This window comes from Pholcus phalangioides, unplaced genomic scaffold, assembly GCF_987345545.1.
Source record: "Pholcus phalangioides strain wild (caught in Gottingen) unplaced genomic scaffold, Ppha-v1.0 ptg000018l_1, whole genome shotgun sequence".
Taxonomy (NCBI): Eukaryota; Metazoa; Arthropoda; class Arachnida; order Araneae; family Pholcidae; genus Pholcus; species Pholcus phalangioides.
Genome location: NW_028301611.1, coordinates 10,131,013 through 10,149,594, shown reverse-complemented (window position 1 = coordinate 10,149,594; position 18,582 = coordinate 10,131,013). Strand labels below are relative to the sequence as shown.

Genomic DNA, 18,582 nt, shown 5'->3' with positions numbered 1-18,582 from the left:
TAAATTTTTATGTTCGCGGCTCATGGTTCGTAGATATAATTTATGTAGTTTTTATTTTAATGGGTCACCTTCCGCCCCCCACACACACATATGAAAAAATAAAAACAGGGTGGGCAAAGTCACCCGACATAATGGGGTAACTTTGCCCAAAATATAATTTTAAAAGTCGATCGAAGTTGGCTTCACTGCAATATAAGTTGACGAACACAGAAAACAACTTAACATAGTTCGAAGCTCCAAACACGTATTATTCTGTCCGAAGGTACATCACCTTAGAGCAGTGTTTCCCAAAGTGAGCAATATCACCTCCTGGTGGGAGATGGAATGTTCCGGTTGGAGGAGGGGGGGGGTGATAAAAGCTATGGGTATGATAAAGAATCCTATTGGCTCGCTTGAGGGGCGATGAGAGGGGAAAAAACTTTTCTGAAGAAGGGGCGATATGGAACAAAACGTTTTTGGGAAACTATGCTCTAATGCAGTGGTCTTCAACCCTTTTTCTAGTCGCGAGCACTGCCTGTACTCATCATAAAAAAAAGAGCACCCTTACTGCCGTAAGGGTGCTCTTTTTTTATGATGAGTTTAACATATGAACGCATGAAATTAAGATGATTTCAATCCTTGAATGCAAGCAACGATTACAAGTTGTTTAATTATTGCAATTGTTGGTCGAGTGCTCGCGAGCACAAAATCGGACGCGAGTGAAGCACCGTAGTGCTCGCGAGAAACGGAGTGAGGATGCCTGCTCTAAAAGGCATAGAGCATTGTTTCCCAAACCTTTTGTTCCATCGCCCCCTTCTTCGCGAAAAAACTTTCTTCTCATCGCCCCAACTCAAGTCAACCCATAGGATTCTATTCTAAACCGTAAGCTTCTACCGCCCAACCCGGACCCTTCCATCGCCCCCCCCCGGGGGGTGATATTTTTCACACGTTGGGGAAACACTGCCTTGGAGTGTCCGAAGGTACAGCGCAAGCTATTTGTTCTTTGAAGGGAGATAGCAACAGGTAAGCAAAGATTTCGATAATTTTACGATTAATTTTCCGATAATAATTACAGAAGTTTTAGTACTCTGTTGGACCCCCTCTAGCGCGAATGCACGATGCGATACGAGCGGGCATTGAGGCATACAAGTTCCGTATGATGTCCTGAGACATCTCGTTCCACAGTTGCTGTAAATGCGCCTCTAGTTCGACCAACCTCGTAGGGTGTCCAACTTGCCGTCCCAAATGATCCCAGATATGCTCGATTGGTGGCAAATCTGGGGATAGAGCAGGCCAGGGAAGGGTGGTAATGTGGCGGAGGCAGTCTTGTGACATCCTTGCTGTGTGTGGCCTAGCATTGTCTTGTTGAAAAATGGCTCCTGGGAGCCCTGCCATGAGTGGCAACACGTGTGGCTGAAGGATGTTATGGACGTACCGCTGGGCTGTCATTGTGCCATGGATCAATATTAGGGGTGACCGTGTATCGTAAGCAATGGCACCCCATACCATGACACCAGCTGTCGGAGCGGAGTGTCGCTGTAAAGCGAAGGCAGGATTGAAGCGTTCACCACGGGGCCTCCACACACGAACACGATTGTCATCACTGCTCAAGTTGAATCTCGATTCGTCGCTGAAGACGACCAGGTTCCATTCCGTTCCACCAATCCCGTCGTGCTCGACACCACTCCAAACGGAGGCGTTGGTGGGTGGGTGTCATTGGCAGCACACTTAATGGGCGCCGCGATACCAGATGTCCTTCAGCCAGGCGCCTTGCGATGGTTCGGGAAGACACAGGGGCCCGTAGTGAAGCTGCTGCCTGTGTCTGGATAGCGGCCAATGAGGCAGTTGGCTCTACGCGTGCGTTTCGGATGATGTGACGGTCTTCTCGACGACTGGTCTGTCGAGGGCGTCCTGAACCTGGTCGCCGTGTAAATGACGTCTCTTCTGTCCACTGGTCCCAACACCTCCTCACAGTAAAATCAGAACGGCCTAGTTGACGAGCTACTCGCCGAGCTGACCACCCAGCTTCCATCATCCCGATGATTCTTCCCCTATCGAACTCTGACAACTGCTCATATGGTCTTCGACGGCGGCGTAACGGCATGTCTACCTCAGCATTTCCTTTGCAAACGATTAAATACACTCCAGCAAGCTCTGCTTACCTGTTTTATACTCCAAGGAGAACGAAGTTCAACGCCCTCTAGTGGCATTACGCAATGCGCAATCACGCTGCATTTCTAATCATTTCCATATCTGCCCGACATGTACCTTCAGGCCAACTTTCGTTTCGATCCCACAATTATTTCTTGGTGCGCAAATTTTTATGGCAATGAGTGTATTTCGGACTTTTTGACTTTTCCAAGATTTCTAGTGCTATTCTGGGGTGTTTAATGGGGTGTTTAATGGGGTGTTAAATTTTCAGTGCGTATTTTGTATTTTGAGTGCGTATTTTGTATTTTGAATGCGTATTTTTGCATTTTTAAGTGCGTATTTTTGCAATTTTAAGTGCGTATTTTTGTATTTTGAGTGCGTATTTTTGCATTTTTAAGTGCGTATTTTTGCAATTTTAAGTGCGTATTTTTGCATTTTTAAGTGCGTATTTTTGCATTTTTAAGTGCGTATTTTTACATTTTTAAGTGAATATTTCTGCATTTTTAAGTGCATATTTTCGCATTTTTAAGTGCATATTTGCATATTTTTAAGTGCATATTTGCATATTTTTAGAACATATTTTACCACTTTAAGTGCGCATTTTGTATTTTGAGTGCGTATGTTTGCATTTTTAAGTGCATATTTTTGCATTTTTAAGTGCATATTTTTGCATTTTTAAGTGCATATTTTTGCATTTTTAAGTGCATATTTTTGCATTTTTAAGTGCATATTTTTGCATTTTTAAGTGCATATTTTTGCATTTTTAAGTGCATATTTTTGCATTTTAAGTGCATATTTGCATATTTTTAGAGCATATTTTGCCACTTTTTAGTGCATATAATCCGGGCTCTAATGATAAGCAATCGTAAAAAAAATAGAGGAGGAGAAACAAAATAAAGATGAGATGCATTTTTTTTTACTTTGACCTTCAAAAGAAACGTAGAATATCATATTTACTTACCTTGAGTCCTCCACAAGCTGGTTTCCCGTGAAAAACTGTCTATCACTAGTTTTACATCCGCTAGGTACCGCCACCTTTCATCCTTCCCCACCCCCTCGTTTTTTTTTAACTTCAAAATTAAATTTTCGTTGGTACAACTGTCCTGAGGTACAGCGGTATTGCTTTTTTAACCTTTTTACAATGACGGACGTAATATTGCGTCCAAACGCCAGTGGAATAAATTCAAACAAGTTCTTTGTCTTTTTTTCTTTCCTTCCTCTTCATCCACCGCGAAGCTTTATTGTAACCTTATAAAAACATTTTCCTCCCCGTTTTTTATACACCCTTGATAGTGAATATTTTTTTTTACCCACATGCAATGTGTATCTTTCTATTATATATGTTACTGGCAAAGCCCGAGGATGGCCATTTCGCGAAGTGGACGGCCCAGTTGACCCGGCCGATGTCCGAAAAATCCTGATACCCTCAGGGTGCTAATCTAGAAAGCGGACCAGTTTACGTATTTTACTTTTCGAATCCTCTCGCTTCAGGATGCACTCGAGCCAAGGTATTCGCAGATGTTCAGCTGGCTCTCTCAAGTGGAAAGCCGTTGTCTTGGGGCATAGAGTTGCGTAGTGATGAGGCGTGCCTATGGCCGAACATGCACATTTATCACTGGGAATGGATTTGAACCTATGAAGGTTAGCCGGAAACGAACCATGGCTCGTTACGAACATTATCATCTCACGTGACCATTTATGGTTCCGAGGCATTACATGTCGCAGGATGCTATGAGTTGATCTACCGGGCACTGTGTTGTCATCCCACCTCTGTTGCCATTTATTCATCGGATCCTTCCACGGGATTGCTTTGAGCGTGTGATGCGGGAAGCAGCAGATCACCTGTAATGATTCCGACTTCGGGAGCTTCCTTCGCCGTGGTATGCGCCAATTCATTGCCCCATTGGCCTATATGTGATTTTACCCAAGAGAAGCTTATTCTGGTATGATTGCAGAGAAGCTTTCTTATTGTCCTAGACATTTCATGATTTGACTGAGGATTAGAGGCCGCCTGTAATGCTGGAGAGACTGTCAGATCTAATTGGAGCAGTTTCCTGATGTAAAGAAGCATATAAGACTGCGTTATAGATGGCAAAAAGCTCAGCCTGAAACACTGAGTTATCATCCTTTAGCTTGACCGACCATCTGGCCATTACTTGTTTACCTTTAGTCTTAACATATGCAGCTCCAGTCCCTTTTTCCGACTTTGATCCATCCGTGTAGTATGTAAGTGTAGACGACTGAAGCAGCTCACCTTCGTTTTCTGGTTCGTCAAAACGTATTTGGCTGGCTGTTTCGCAGCCCGACTGACGGGTGGGATGACCAACCCTTTATTTTGCGTTCATTATGCCTCAGGATCCAATGTATTTCCCGTCGTTGAGACTGTTTTGCGGAGCTGGAGTAGGCGAGCCAATTCTATTACATATATTGATAACGCATGTTGTACACTTCCGCCAAAATTTAAACAAATATCATGATACTTCAATTGAAATATACTATGCAATACCTGAACCAATGAAATGAAATAAGTGCAGCAAACCTATAAGAAATAAATGAAAACATGATATAAAGTAGTATAACACAGTAAGACATACAAACACACAGATTCAAGCTTCTTAGTATGCTGCTTCTTAGTATATTATTCACTGTTTGCTATCAGAGAAATATAGCCTATACAGTGTGTATTGTATATAGGCACTTGAACAACACCTGATGTGTTATTCGGGAATTCTTGCTGAATTTTCTACTCTCAAGAGTATTCGTAAATTGCCCGTTTCGATAGACCTGAGTTGTGATCGGTTTGAAAGAAAAAAATAAGTAATGTCACGATACTTCACGTGGTAGCCTTCTGTCATAGATGGTGTTGGCGATGCACAGTTTGGAAGAAAGAAAATAAAATTGGGTTAGGCCGGGATTATACTATAGAAGTTTTGTAAAAGCTCTTTGATAAAACTTGAAAAATTAAGCCAATAAGCGCATCGGTTACATTGGAGCAAATGCAACCGGCGATCTTATTGGTTAAATTTTTATGTTTTACGGTCTTCTCATGGAACAAATTTGTGGTAGCTAAGCTAACCATATTTTCCCGAGGAAAAATACGGGACATTGCTAATTGTTGTTAAATTACGACGAAATTGCCAATTGTGGCACAAAACTGACCCCCAACTTCCTAAAATACCACAAATAGCTCTTTTAAATCCCCAAGTGCAAAAAAGATTTTTAGAATAAGTTCGTTTGAACCACATTTTTTTTCTCGTGGCTCCCCTGAGCCACGTGGCCTACCCAGAGTCTTCGACCCTCATCTGGAAGCAAGATCCTTTACATGTATTTTATTTTTTCAGTGAATATATACTGAACGAAAATTTTGCAAATGAGATTGGTCTCCGACCACTGGGCTAGAATTTATTCAGCTCCCCGCTAGTCCGAGTTCTATTCAGGGCCGTCTCAACATCATGGGCCCCCTAGGTAAAGTGATGCTATGGTAGTCTCACACTTAGGTGTAAATAAACAGCCTACATATTCCCTACTTATTTTCAAAATTTATTGTACTATACAAAATATCATGAGGTGGGGGTCACTTATGGACCTGAGACCCCCGGGTTTGACCCCCCTCACAAGAGTGGGACTGACGGAGCGGCAGCTCGGGGGGGGGGGGCCTGATAGAGTTTTCATCATTTTTTGTTTTTTCACACTACATTTAATCTAGAGGGGGCCTCGCGAAAAACTCCCATCCTAGGGAACCTGCTGCAGAATGTAGGCGGTGAGTCCCGGGTTTGTCCATGCCCTAAAATGGCCCTAGTTTTTTGGGTAGTTTTGTTGGATTCTGTAAGTGTCCAGTCACAAATATAAAAGTTTTTTTTTATTTCTTCACACCTTAATTTTTCTTTTCAGCTCTCTGCATCCCTCCAAACCACCTGACATGGCCCCTTTCTCAATTTTCTTCCGTGGCCCCCTTGAAGTATCCCAGTACCACCAGGGGGCCATATGGCCCCCATTTGAGAACCACTGGTCTAAGGCATGGGGTGGCCAACCTTTTTCCAAGCCGTGCCACAATCGAGATTAATTTCGATGCACGATTAATATTTTCAGAATCGATGAAAATTCAAAATTTATAAAAAGACATAATTACATAATTACTGAAAGCTTATAATTTTGGAGCCCTCGGATTGATTCAAGCCCCTGGGCTATATGTAGATTCAGGGATCCGAACAGTGGTGTCAGAGTAGGGGGTTGCAGTGTGCGCTGAAGCACCCACAGTATTTTGTAAAACCGTTCTGAGCTTAGTATTCAGAATTCGAAATCCCATATAAAAAGGTAGGGCCGAGCGCTCACGAGTGCATGCACACTTCGGACACCTCTTGATCCCAGTTAATTTGGAATAGATGAGTAATGGCCAAAGTCATGCATTGATGGAAACGGGAATTAATTTAAGAAGTAACACTCCAGAACGTATTGAAAGTGATAATTCGGCATTTATTATGAATTCAAAAATTGATGAAAAATTATAGCAAAAATTAGGAAATAAAATGAAATAAAGTTAAAACAAAAACAAACTTGCATCATTTCGCAAGTTCGTGAGAGTTCCAAGGACATTAAACACCCGTTTAACTTGAACGATAGGCTACCTTAAAATTTCGTCAGAGCAGGGCAAATGCCCCAAACGGGCAAAAAAACTGTTCGGGCAACAATGGTTTTTGGGCCTCAACAATCACTTTCCGAACGTTTACTTTGGTTACCGTGGTTCCCTAGCAATGCGTTTCAGACGTGTATATGCCTTTACAACGGTTTGTCACTTCTTTAATCCTGTTAGTATATGTATAATAGTTTATGCCTTTATAAGGGTTTGCCACATTTTCAATATACTCTCAGTAATGAGGCTTTTTGAATAGACGTCATAATCATCATCAGCATCTGTTTGAGGGTCGGGAAAAGGGTAATCCTCATAGAAATCAGTGTTAAAATTGCCGATTGTACTGTAGAAATGCAGAAATGTGGCGGGGTTTTCCGCCACACATCAATAATTTTAAAAAATTTTATTGAATTCTAGATTTTTGAAATATTGAGTTCGCTTAGAGATGTACGAAGCCCAGGAGATTACATATGAAGTGATTAGCCAGACCTACTTTTGAGTTGAGATCCATGTAATAACATTGATTTCAACTTTTTATTTATATCTTCTCAAGTATGACAATTAATGTCTCCTTACTGTCTAACTGCATAAATTCATATAGTTTAGATTGTTTTAAAATTAATTATGGTCTCATAAAGTACATCGAAGAAATTCCTCAGTTTTAAAATTTTTTGAAGCAGAAACCGGCAGATGAATAACTAGAACTTCGGGGGGAGGGGGGGGGGAAATCGAAATACTTGGCACCCCTTGAAAAAGAAAAAATATATATATATTCATTTCTACATTTCTTTAAATCTAGATTTGTTTATTTCATGAGTCGCGCAATAAGTCGCCATATTGGTTCAACTTGAAAACGGTTTGTATGTCCCTCAAAGAAAGAGGGAGGTATCACGTGATCCAAAAAGCCTCATTGAAGAAAACCCGGGCATTCGTCCGGCAATCAAGGGACCCGGGTTCGACTCCCGGTAGAGGCAGAGATGAGTTTTTTTCCTTCCTTAAAAAATTAACATCTCAAATAATAAATATCTTCACAACATCCAGTCTTCCGTATATCTTGTATTAACAAGTGGAGAGCGACATTCATGTCATAAATATGGAAATGTACTGTGATGGCAGGCCTTTTTCCTTCACCAGAGAGGAAAATGCTGGGGTGGAGGTGAATGGAAAAAGAAGTTGAATCAACAAAATGCGAAACAAAATATTCGGAATTCTCGAATTATTCTGATAATCTTTTTCAAACTCGGAGGATTTAAAACATCTACATGTATTTGTGGTGTTTTAGGAAGTTTGGTCGGTTTTGTGCCATAATTGACAATTTCGCCACGATTTAACGACTGTTTGACGGCAATTGACAATGTCCCGTATTTTTCTCGAGGAAATGTGGTCAACACTTTTTTCTTTCATTGAACCGCGATGAACCTTTACGATTTACTCAACGAGGCTTTTTGGATCACGTGATATTTCCCTCTTTCTTAAGGGACATACAAGTTAACCAATATGGCGACTTCCTGTGCGACTCATGAGACAAATCTAACGTAAAGAAACATAGAAATGAATCTTTTTTTCTTCTTTTTAATGGGAGCTAGATATTTCGAAATTTTTTGTTTTTAAGTTCAAGTTATCGATCTGCCTGTTTTTACTTTCAAAAAATACTTGATTAAAGCTGCAGAATTTCTTCAATGTAATTTATATGGGCCCCATAATTAATTTCAAAACATCCTAAACTACATGGATTGATGAAATTGGATATTATAAAAACAATACGTAGACATTAATTCTTATTTTCGCGCTTGAGAAAATATAAATAAAAGGTTGAAATCAATGTTATTGCATGGATATCCACCTCAAAAGTGGGTCTGGCTCATTATTTTATATTTAATTTTCTGGGCTTCGTATCTCTTAGCGAACTCAATATTTCGAAAATCAAACATTCGATCCAATTTTTAAAATTATTGACGTGGCGGTAAACCCCCACTAAATTTCCGCATTTCTACGCTAAAATCGGCAATTTTAACATTGATCTCTATGGAGGATCATCCAGTGTTTGTCCCTCGTGATGATGATTATGATGTCTATTCGAAAAGCCTCATTGCGTATGTTGGACCAATAGATTTCGAACTTTACACACCTGCTCTTTCACATCATATGCTGCAGGTGTATTATTATGTTTGCTGTGCAACGGCGAAGTTCTCCATCTACTGGTGAAATGAGTGGTTTCTCTCAAGTAAGTTTTTAAAAAAGAAACAACGTTTATGAACTCGTTAAATTTCTATTGTTTAATGAACTTTATTTTTTCCGTCTCAGGGCAGTTACAAAACTAAATGGTGATACATAGTTGTTATTTAATCAATGGTGCTTGCCGTATTTCAAATCGAAACAGCAGTGAAACTCAACCATTAAATGCAACGACGCAATTCAAGGTATTTTTACAAGAGATTCTTAGAATTCGAGCTTAACGCATTAACGAAATGTCTGTTCTCCTTTCCCATTGATAACAACTATTGTAGCATGATTGTCGCGATCATTGTTTCCAGTTTTCATCCCTTAGCAGAGTTAAGGGATGTCAACGAGACGAGTCGATTTTTCAAAAAAAATTACTTTAAAAATTATTTCATGCAATTGCAAATCGAATGTAAAAAAATTTCTTTTCACAATCAGCTAGTTCATTCTTTCACAATAAAAGAAAGAAGAATTAAAGTGTGAATGAGGAGCTTGTTTTCAACGGGAACATACAAGATATACGGAAGACTGAATGTTTTGAAGATATTTATTATTTGGAATGGTAATTTTTTTTAAGGAAGGAAAAACTCATCTCTGCCTCTACCGGGAGTCGAACCCGGGTCTCTCGATTGCCGGACGAGTGCTCTGACCACTAAGCTACAAAGGAGATAGAGATTTCCCTTCGCTAGAGCGTATATATGTGCCGAACGGAACCGTGCAATGGACGGTGAACCGATCAGCCAATAGCTCATGGACGAGTGCTCTGTAGCTTGGTGGTCAGAGCACTCGTCCGGCAATCGAGGGACCCGGGTTCGACTCCCGGTAGAGGCAGAGATGATTTTTTTTCCTTCCTTAAAGAAATTAACATCTCAAATAATAAATATCTTCACAACATCCACTCTTCCGTATATCTTGTATTAACAAGTGAAGAGCGACATTCATGTCATAAAAGGGAACATGTTCATTTTTTTTCTTCTAAATCGATTTTTTAACGATTGCTGAATCTTTGGGATGAGTTCTATCGGATTATGCAAGAGAGTTTTCCAATGGAAATAATTTTTCTAAAAATTACAATGTAAAGGAAACAGTTATTTTCCGGATATTATCCTGAGGTGAACTCGGAAAGAAAAGTCATCACGTCTCCTCCGGGACTCGAACCCAGGCCCTCTTGCATACCGGGCAAGCATGCTACCATCTACACCACTGGAGACACATGAATCTGCCTTCCTAATTTCACGCACTGTGTCTGTAGTAGTGGTGTAGATGGTAGAATGCTTGTCCGGTATGCAAGAGGGCCTGGGTTCGAGTCCCGGCGGAGACGTGATGACTTTTCTTTCCGAGCTCACCTCAGCATACATAAAAAACAATAATACAATACCCATAAAAATATTCATGGCTGCCTCACCTGAGTGTCGATAGCTTCCTTATTTGGCCCAGAGGTGAAGAGGCGGCCACCTATGTAGGCATGGTTACACGGCGGCATCTTTTATGACACATTCGTTATGACAATTTTTTCACTCTCGGAAATTTTTACACGTCGAAATAATTTTGAAGTGAAAGCTCGAGTGTATAAATGAGCGCACGTAAATATAATACTTTCCAGTGTTGAAATGTTCTATTCAACTCTTTGCTATTCAATGCTTAATTCATCTCAGCCTCCTAGAGATACAGGAGATAATGTCTCATCATACCTCTTTTTTTGCACTTCCAAAAAGTTGCCACTCATCTCTAGAGGAAGCTGGTTTGTGAAAAAAAAAAAGCATGTCCCTACTGCTGCCCCAACAAAATCATAGCCCCAGGGCAAAATTAAAGAACAACAGGCAGCACCTCTTAATTTACATATTTATTGTCATAAATCATTGACAGATCTTATCTTGGAAGCTCCTATTCCATGCAGGACTGAGGTCCTTGCATGGCCCTCACAAAAAGAGTGGGTCAAGCAGGGCTCGTACCTGGTCCCGATGTACTTCTCATCAGATGTGATTCAATTTTTTTTTTTCACATGACAAATTCATATGAAAAAATGGCGCCTGTCTGAGGCACTTTTGTCTATAATCAATAAACAGGTAAAAATAAAATTTCATCAGCAAAAATATGCCTTCTTGAAAACATTGAAAACAATTATACAGTACAATATTATATTCACATGTGAGAAACGCATGAATGAACTGGAACCCCTTCCTCCCTCTATCAGACAAAAGTGTTACAATTCTTCGATTGAAATTAGTAGCCGGATTTTAATTATATCGATATTTTTTTCACGTAAAAATATGTACTGTTTATCCCAGCTTTTTTTTTTTCCTTCAAAAAAAGCTTAATTTTATGCATATGATCTCTACTTGAATCAGTGATAAAGGTAATGTACATCTACTCTATAATATAAAATCACAAACTTGAAAAGGGCCTGTTTCTAAGCAACCGAAATTAGTGACGATTATGTGTTACGGAAGCGGGTGACGTTTTTGAGTGACGGAAATCTGTTACGTTTTTGTGTTACGGAAGTCGGTTACGATTTTGGGTCGAGTATTCATTTAACTCTAGCACATTTGACCCATCGGGACCATGTTATGTGCATGTACCGAGAGGCTCCCACATCCTACAGCAGATCCCTTAGGCTGGAATTTAGATGGTGAGCCCCCAAACCAGCTTTTCAGGAACCCCTCTGTGGTTAATTTATAGTGTGAAAAATAAAAAAGTGATAAGAATCGTTGTGGCCCCTGTCAGCCCTGCCCGTGTGGGGGGCGGGTCATGCCGAGAGGTATGTATATGTATAATATACATATAACAGCAGTGCTCCCGACACAGGGTCGGGGTACCCGGTGGGGGGGATTGCACGTATACTTTCATGGGAAAGTTAAAAGTTTTCATTTCCAGGGGCCCTTGATGGATCTCATTGTTTTCTTGTTGCTTTAACGTTGAAAAATTTGCGATAGCGGAAGCACAAAATTTGCGAATTCGGTTACGGGTAGTTGCGTGGGTAGGCTTGGATTATATTCGTTGGTGAAATGAATACAAGGATGACCTACAAGCTTCCAAGTCGGGCCCCATGTTTACGGGTTTCATTTTGGGGGTCCTGGATGAATCTCATTCTTTTCTGTTGTAGAATTTGAGCAGCGGAAGCCCGAGATAAAGCCAGTCTGGGGCCCCACTAAAATATGAGAATTGGTGTCCCGGGTAATTGGTTGGGGGGCCCTGGATTTTATTCGTTGGTAAAACGAATGCAAATGAAACTTTTTCATGGCACTCGCAGCGGGGGATGACCGACAAGCTTCCAAGTCGTGGGCCCCCATGTTTACAGGTTTCATTTTGGGGCCCTGGATGAATCTGATTCTTTTTTGTTGTTTAACATTGTAGAATTTGCAACAGTGGAAGACCGAGATAAATCCAGTCTGGATTCCCCACTAAAAACCTGCGTATTGTGTCCCCGCTACTGGATGTGGGGCCCTGGATTTTATTCGTTGTGAAATTGATACAAATTAAAAATTTTCGTGGCCCCTCACAGGGGGGTGTCCGACAAGCTTCCAGGTCAGGGCTCCATGGCAATGTTGACAGGTTCTAATGCGGGGGCCCCTGGATATGTATCTCATTGATTTTTGTTGTTTAACATTGTAAAATTTGCAACACATCGGTAGTCCGAGATATATCCAGTGTGGGGCCTCACTAAAATTCAGCGAATTGAATCTGGGGACCCCCATGGGGAATTTTTCTGGGGGTACTTGATGAATCTCATTTGCTTTTTGTTTCTTTATTATTATTTTTATTAAAATTCGTTACTTCAGTAAGCTGGTGCTTTCACACGTCCCTTTCCATAGAACGCTGATGAAGTGGGACGAAATAAACAAGATATGTTGTGAAGAGAAGTGGGGGGGGGGTGGCCCAGAGCCCCCCTAGTAATCTATAAATTCTTGTTTGCTTCTTTTAAATATAAATACTCATCTCATTTATTTTTCATGATCATTTTTTCCCCCAAGAAATACACGTTTGGCAATTTTGCCGGCAGTTGCCAACATTTATGGTAAGATTTGGTGATATCTGGAGTAGTTAGGATCCCACTTTCCTGTACAGCCGTCTCTCGGTATTCGCGGAGGTTACGTTCCGGGGATAACCGCAAATACGGAAAATCCGCGAAATAACACAAACCATAAACTTTGGTGTTTTTAGACATCTCGTTTACTTCTGCTTTGTGCGGCAAAAGTACACTATATATAACCACATAAAATCATAGTACACTTTAGAGTTCAGAGATATTTTCGAATATCTAGGAAAATATTCGATGAATTGTTCCGAAATGTACTTGGTCATGTAGATCCTATGCGTATACAGTGGAATTTCCCCTAACGGACACTCCCCGTTAACGGACACCTCCCATTAACGGACAGTTTTCTGATCCCGGCCCCATGGAATAGGAATTAATGTATTTCACTCTCCCGTTAGTGGACACTCTCGATAGCGGGCAGTAAAATCAAGCAAACTCTAATTCTTTTTCTCTAATTTATTAATTTTTTGGTAATAAACAGAGAATTTATCACACACACACACACACAACTTAGATTATGTTTAATCCCAAACTCGTGTTGCCAAAAACGATAAATCGTCAATTAATTACTCATTAACTGAACATAAATAACTATGGTCCAGGATGGTTAATTCGAATGGTAATGTTATGATGCATCTGAAGGCCAACATTACAAGACTGATAATGTTGTTGAATGTTTTATCTTCGTTTCACACTTTTCTGCACAATTTTTATTGCAAAATATGGTACTGTTAATATAATTAATTGGTTTAATGAAGAGAAGAAAGGTTATAAAGTTTTCCATATTTATCAGAATTCCCAAACTTATTTCGGAATTAGACATAATCGCTGGTAAAAAAATGATACATGTACTGAAATTCAATCAAACCATCTTTATCGAGACGATTGGTGATTATGATTAATCACCAATGTATCACCTTTACAGTGGCATATACATTTTGACATTAAAATGCATGTGCTACTGGAACCAATTGCGACCAAATCAGAATGCCGTATAAATGTGAAAGTCATATATACGGGGTTTTGCTGTATATCGTACCTCACGATTACCGGACACACCCCGTTAGCGGACAAACTTTTAGTCCCATGGGTATCCGTTATCGAGAGGTTCTACTGTAGTATTCACCCTGTATAGTGTATGTGGCCAAGTATCCATCGGTCACTTATTTTAGCACTTGATTTCTTCGCGACCGTGGTTGCATCGATGATGGCAAAGCCCGTCCACTCGAGTAGCTACTCCGTCTCATTTTCAGAGGGAAGGGTTAAAGTAAAACCTCTCTTTTGCGGTCACCGGCAAGACAAAAAAATTCGTCCATAGAAGAGGGGATGACCATAAAATCAGGGGTTGGAAATGCATACTTTTATTATACTTTATTAAATTATATTTCATTAAAATTTTTATTCCCTAATCAACATGGCTTTAGGCGATCACACCCCACTTCCTCGCAATTGTCACTTTTCACCCATGACCTCTCGGGAGCCGTCGATACAAGCTTGCAAACTGATGTTATTTTCTTAGATTTCTCAAAAGCATATGATAAAGTCTCCCATGGCAAATTACTTCTTAAACTGTCTACACTCGGCTTGAACGTTCAATTGCTCAATTGGGTGGAAGTCTTCCTAAAATACAACAAAAAATATGCCCATTTCAAAGACTACAACTCTCCAACGTAAATTCGGGGACCCTGCAGGGATCAGTAATTTTCCCACTTTTGTCCTTAATATACATTAATGACCTCTCAGGAAACCCTCAATTGTACCACTAGACGTTTTTGCTGATGATTCCGTAATATACCGTACCACAAATTACGAGTCAGAGTCATACCAAGAACTTCTCCAACATAATCTCAATTCCATCTCCCAATGGTATGCTCCAAATGCCTCTCAACATTACTGAAGCGGTTCTCATGAGAGTTTCACGTAAACTTTCACCTCTCAAATTTTCTTACTATTAACAACTCCTCTACATCCCAAGTTTCTCAATATAAATACCTTGGTGTCACCAAGCAAACATGCGCTGGAATAAACATATCGATCGTATCTACCAGAAATGTCTCAATAAACTCTTCTTTCTTCGCCGCAACCTCAAGCACTCTACTCGCGATGTGAGACTCTTCTGTTATCTTAAAACATATATTCTTCCAGTTCTTTCCTATGCCTTCGAAATTGGGGACCCCTACACTGCTAGCAATATCGAGAACAATCTGGAACGAGCTGGAATCAATACAACCAAATAAATCCGTCCGCTTTATCTACGACATTTGGTCCTCCTTTGTGTCTGTTTCCGAACTAAAACGCGAACTTAATCTTCTCCCTCTCAGTACTCAACGCCTCTTTGCTCGATTCACCATGCTTTTTAAAATTCTACATAAACATTTAAATTTCGATACTTCCGGTATTATCTCCAAGCCAACATATATCTCTAGCAGACTTCATCATCCGCATAAGATTACCCCCCTCTTTGCTATCGCCCTGACTGCTTTAAATTAAGTTTCTTTCCGCATACCATTGCTAACTGGAACTTATTCCCCTTCACTGTTGTTGATTCGCCTGCGCCCTTTATATTTTCGCAAAATGTAAAACATCGCTTCTGTCACCATCAACCTCATTCTCATGTACGGGCCTCGGTTTATTAATTAAACAACATTATTGTATAAATAAATAATACAACAGGAAATTATTATTTGGCAGCATGTGAGGGATGTCCGTTAATCGCGGGTTTCACTGTATATAGTCAGGATCAGACCGCTAGTTTACCCCATCAAATTGCGACATCCTGATTTGCTTGTTATGCAATAAGTGTAGGCTCCTTTCAAAGAACCACAGAAGATTCTTCAATTTGACATTGTGAACTGGCTTTGCAATGTCCTTTTCTTCTAAAGAAAAATACGTTCTTCCGCCATTGGTCCAAAATGTTATACTGTATGATCGTTTGAGGACAGCTAGTGACAAAATGCAATAGCAAACCATCAGAATTGCAAAGGCAACGGTCCATTCTGAGACTTACTAAACCAGAATAAGTATCTAGGGAAAGGACCATGTTCTGTTTTTGTAACTGTTTTTTCTCGTGATGAGACATCGTGTCCCACACACACGTGAAGTGAAAAAAAATAAACAGAAATCACCTCGTATTTATACGGCAGGATGAGGAAAAAGACGCAGTGACAAAAAAAAAAAAAAGACGCAAACGTCTCATAACTAGGGTGACCATACGTCCCGTATTTCCCGGGACAGTCCCGGTATTTTCTGTCTTTTCGGCCGTCCCGACTTTTTGGCAAAAGTGTCCCGGTTTTTCCCGTATTTCACACGAAGACTACTTGAATTTTTATTCTTTATTGAAGTCAAAGATTGAAATTATTTTTCAACTCATAAATTATTTTATGATAATTACAACTATATATGGGAATATCAATCTCCCACATTTGCCTTGGTAAACTTTTTTTTTCGTGGAATGAATTTTAATCCACTGCAATTTGCAGTAATGCATCATTTCCCGCCATTGTGATTTCTCCGTAATTTCAACAATATTTGGCTACTTTGTTTTGTTTTGGTGTAGTTTTTGGCGATAATTGGCGATGTCCCGTATTTGGAATCCAGATGTCCCGTATTTCTCTCGAGGAAATATGGTCAGCCTACTCATAACCCACGCACTCACACACGCTTGCAACGCACGCTCGTACAAAGTTAAAAAATAAAACAAAATAATCAATAAGTCGCCATCTGGTGGCATTATCAGCAGTTGTGAGCTTTGGCCTGAGTTAGGTCCGACCGTCCATGTACGATCCCGTTCAGTGCACACAAGCTCCAAGGAAAGATTGAGAAATTCGTTGCCTCTGTAGTCTAGTGCGTTTCACCCGGAAAGTGAAAGGACGCGGGTTCGATTCCCCGCAGGGACAGTTGAATTTTCTCTCTTTCCAAAAATATATCTTCGCATCAACCAGCTGTAAAAAGCTTTGTATGGATAGCGGAGAGTGACGTCACACACACACACACATCCTCGGATAAATAAAACCAACCTCGTATTTATACTGCAGGATGAGAAAAGGACGCAAATGACGTCTCGTGATCTCCTCTCCCCCCACACACGCACGCGAAATTGAAAAAGAAGAAACATTCGTATTAAAAACGGCAGGATGAGAAAAAGACGCGAAGTGACAAGAGTTTCGCTGCTTATCGTATTAAGGCACGATAATATTGAAATGAAGCAATTATTTCGTTTACATGAAGTTGATCGAAGTCCAAGTGTTCACGAAGTTCATTGCCAACACTTGGTCACAGAATACGCCACAGGAGCAAAATTATAAATAACAGACCGAAGAATATCAAAATTTCAATCTAGTGCTATTAAATGATTTGTTATCGATCTCGTAATGGCTCGATTCAGAAAGACTGACCATAAAAATTGCCATTTCAAATCGAAGGAAGTTATTCATACGATTCAAAGAATTCGTTTGTGATTTTTCATATATCATATTCACGGTATATGTATGAATTAGGAATTATAATTTGATGATTTCCTCTCTTCTTTAAGGATGGGGATAGAATACCGATATTTTACAGCGGCGTATGGCTTCATGTTGATGTTTATGTTAAATGCTCATCAAGTGAATATTGGTATAGCTATTCTCAAGATGACAAAAAATTCCACATACGAACTGTTCAACAAAACTGAAGACGACAGTCAGGTAATAGATGTCTATGAATTTAATTTGGCTATCTCTAGAGTGTTATTATTTTACAATTTTCTACATATCGATTTTTAGCACTAGATAGAAAGTGGTTATATTATACCCTGACCCTACTCAGACCTACGCAGATCCTGGTGGACATATTGCCATTTTCATACATATAAATACAATACACAGGCATAACACAAAAACATCACAACACAAAAACTACACTCAATTGAATACAAGAGTTTGATCTCCCAAGGGACCCATGTCCGTCCAATGCAGATCCATGAAAATCACAGTTGTATTTTCCCTCTGGCAGCAAATGGTTATGGTAAACGTGATAATAACCATAACTATATAATAATAATAGTAATAATAGCCATACATAATAGCCGGTTATTATGTATACCTACCAATCATCTTGATAAGTTTGATACCCACAAGCGTCGTTGGTAAATTTGATAAATACTGAAAACATGTTTTTACCGGCAATTATGTAAAGTATCGTTGCTAAATTTGATAAATATTTGCAATTTATTGCCTTTTATGTGTGATTATGCATAATACCCTGTGTACTTGGTGAATTTTAAAGTAAAGGGTACTTGACTCATACTAGACTCATCTGGAAAAAAATTCTAAATGAGTCTAGTATGTGTAATGAATACAGTCTCGGACCGTAATTATAACGATGATAACAGATTTTACGATCGTACCCCAATATAATGATACAATACATGAATGGATTATTATGTATAGTTTATCATATAGAACGATTTATTATGTTTACCAACGACGCGACTTTGGGTATTATGCATAATCGCCAGTAAAGTGATAATGTTTTTTGTGCTTATTAAATTTACCAACGACGCTTGGGTACATAAATCGCCGGTAAT

General features: G+C 39.8%; 1 protein-coding gene across 4 annotated transcripts in view; it reads left to right on the top strand.

Annotated features, from left to right (window-relative positions):
- The first annotated feature begins 8,916 nt into the window (after nucleotides 1-8,916).
- LOC149071707 (dietary and metabolic glutamate transporter-like) overlaps nucleotides 8,917-18,582 on the top strand; it is a 30,445-nt gene continuing 20,779 nt past the window's right edge. For 2 of the 4 annotated variants that reach the window (XM_089247687.1, XM_089247684.1), the window contains exons 1-3: nucleotides 8,917-8,984; nucleotides 9,065-9,180; nucleotides 17,548-17,701. In XM_089247687.1, the coding sequence (XP_089103813.1) occupies nucleotides 9,161-9,180; nucleotides 17,548-17,701 (174 nt within the window). In that variant the 5' untranslated portion in view covers nucleotides 8,917-8,984; nucleotides 9,065-9,160. The remainder of the gene's footprint in view (nucleotides 8,985-9,064; nucleotides 9,181-17,547; nucleotides 17,702-18,582) is intronic. The other 2 variants (XM_089247688.1, XM_089247686.1) reach the window with 2 other exon arrangements.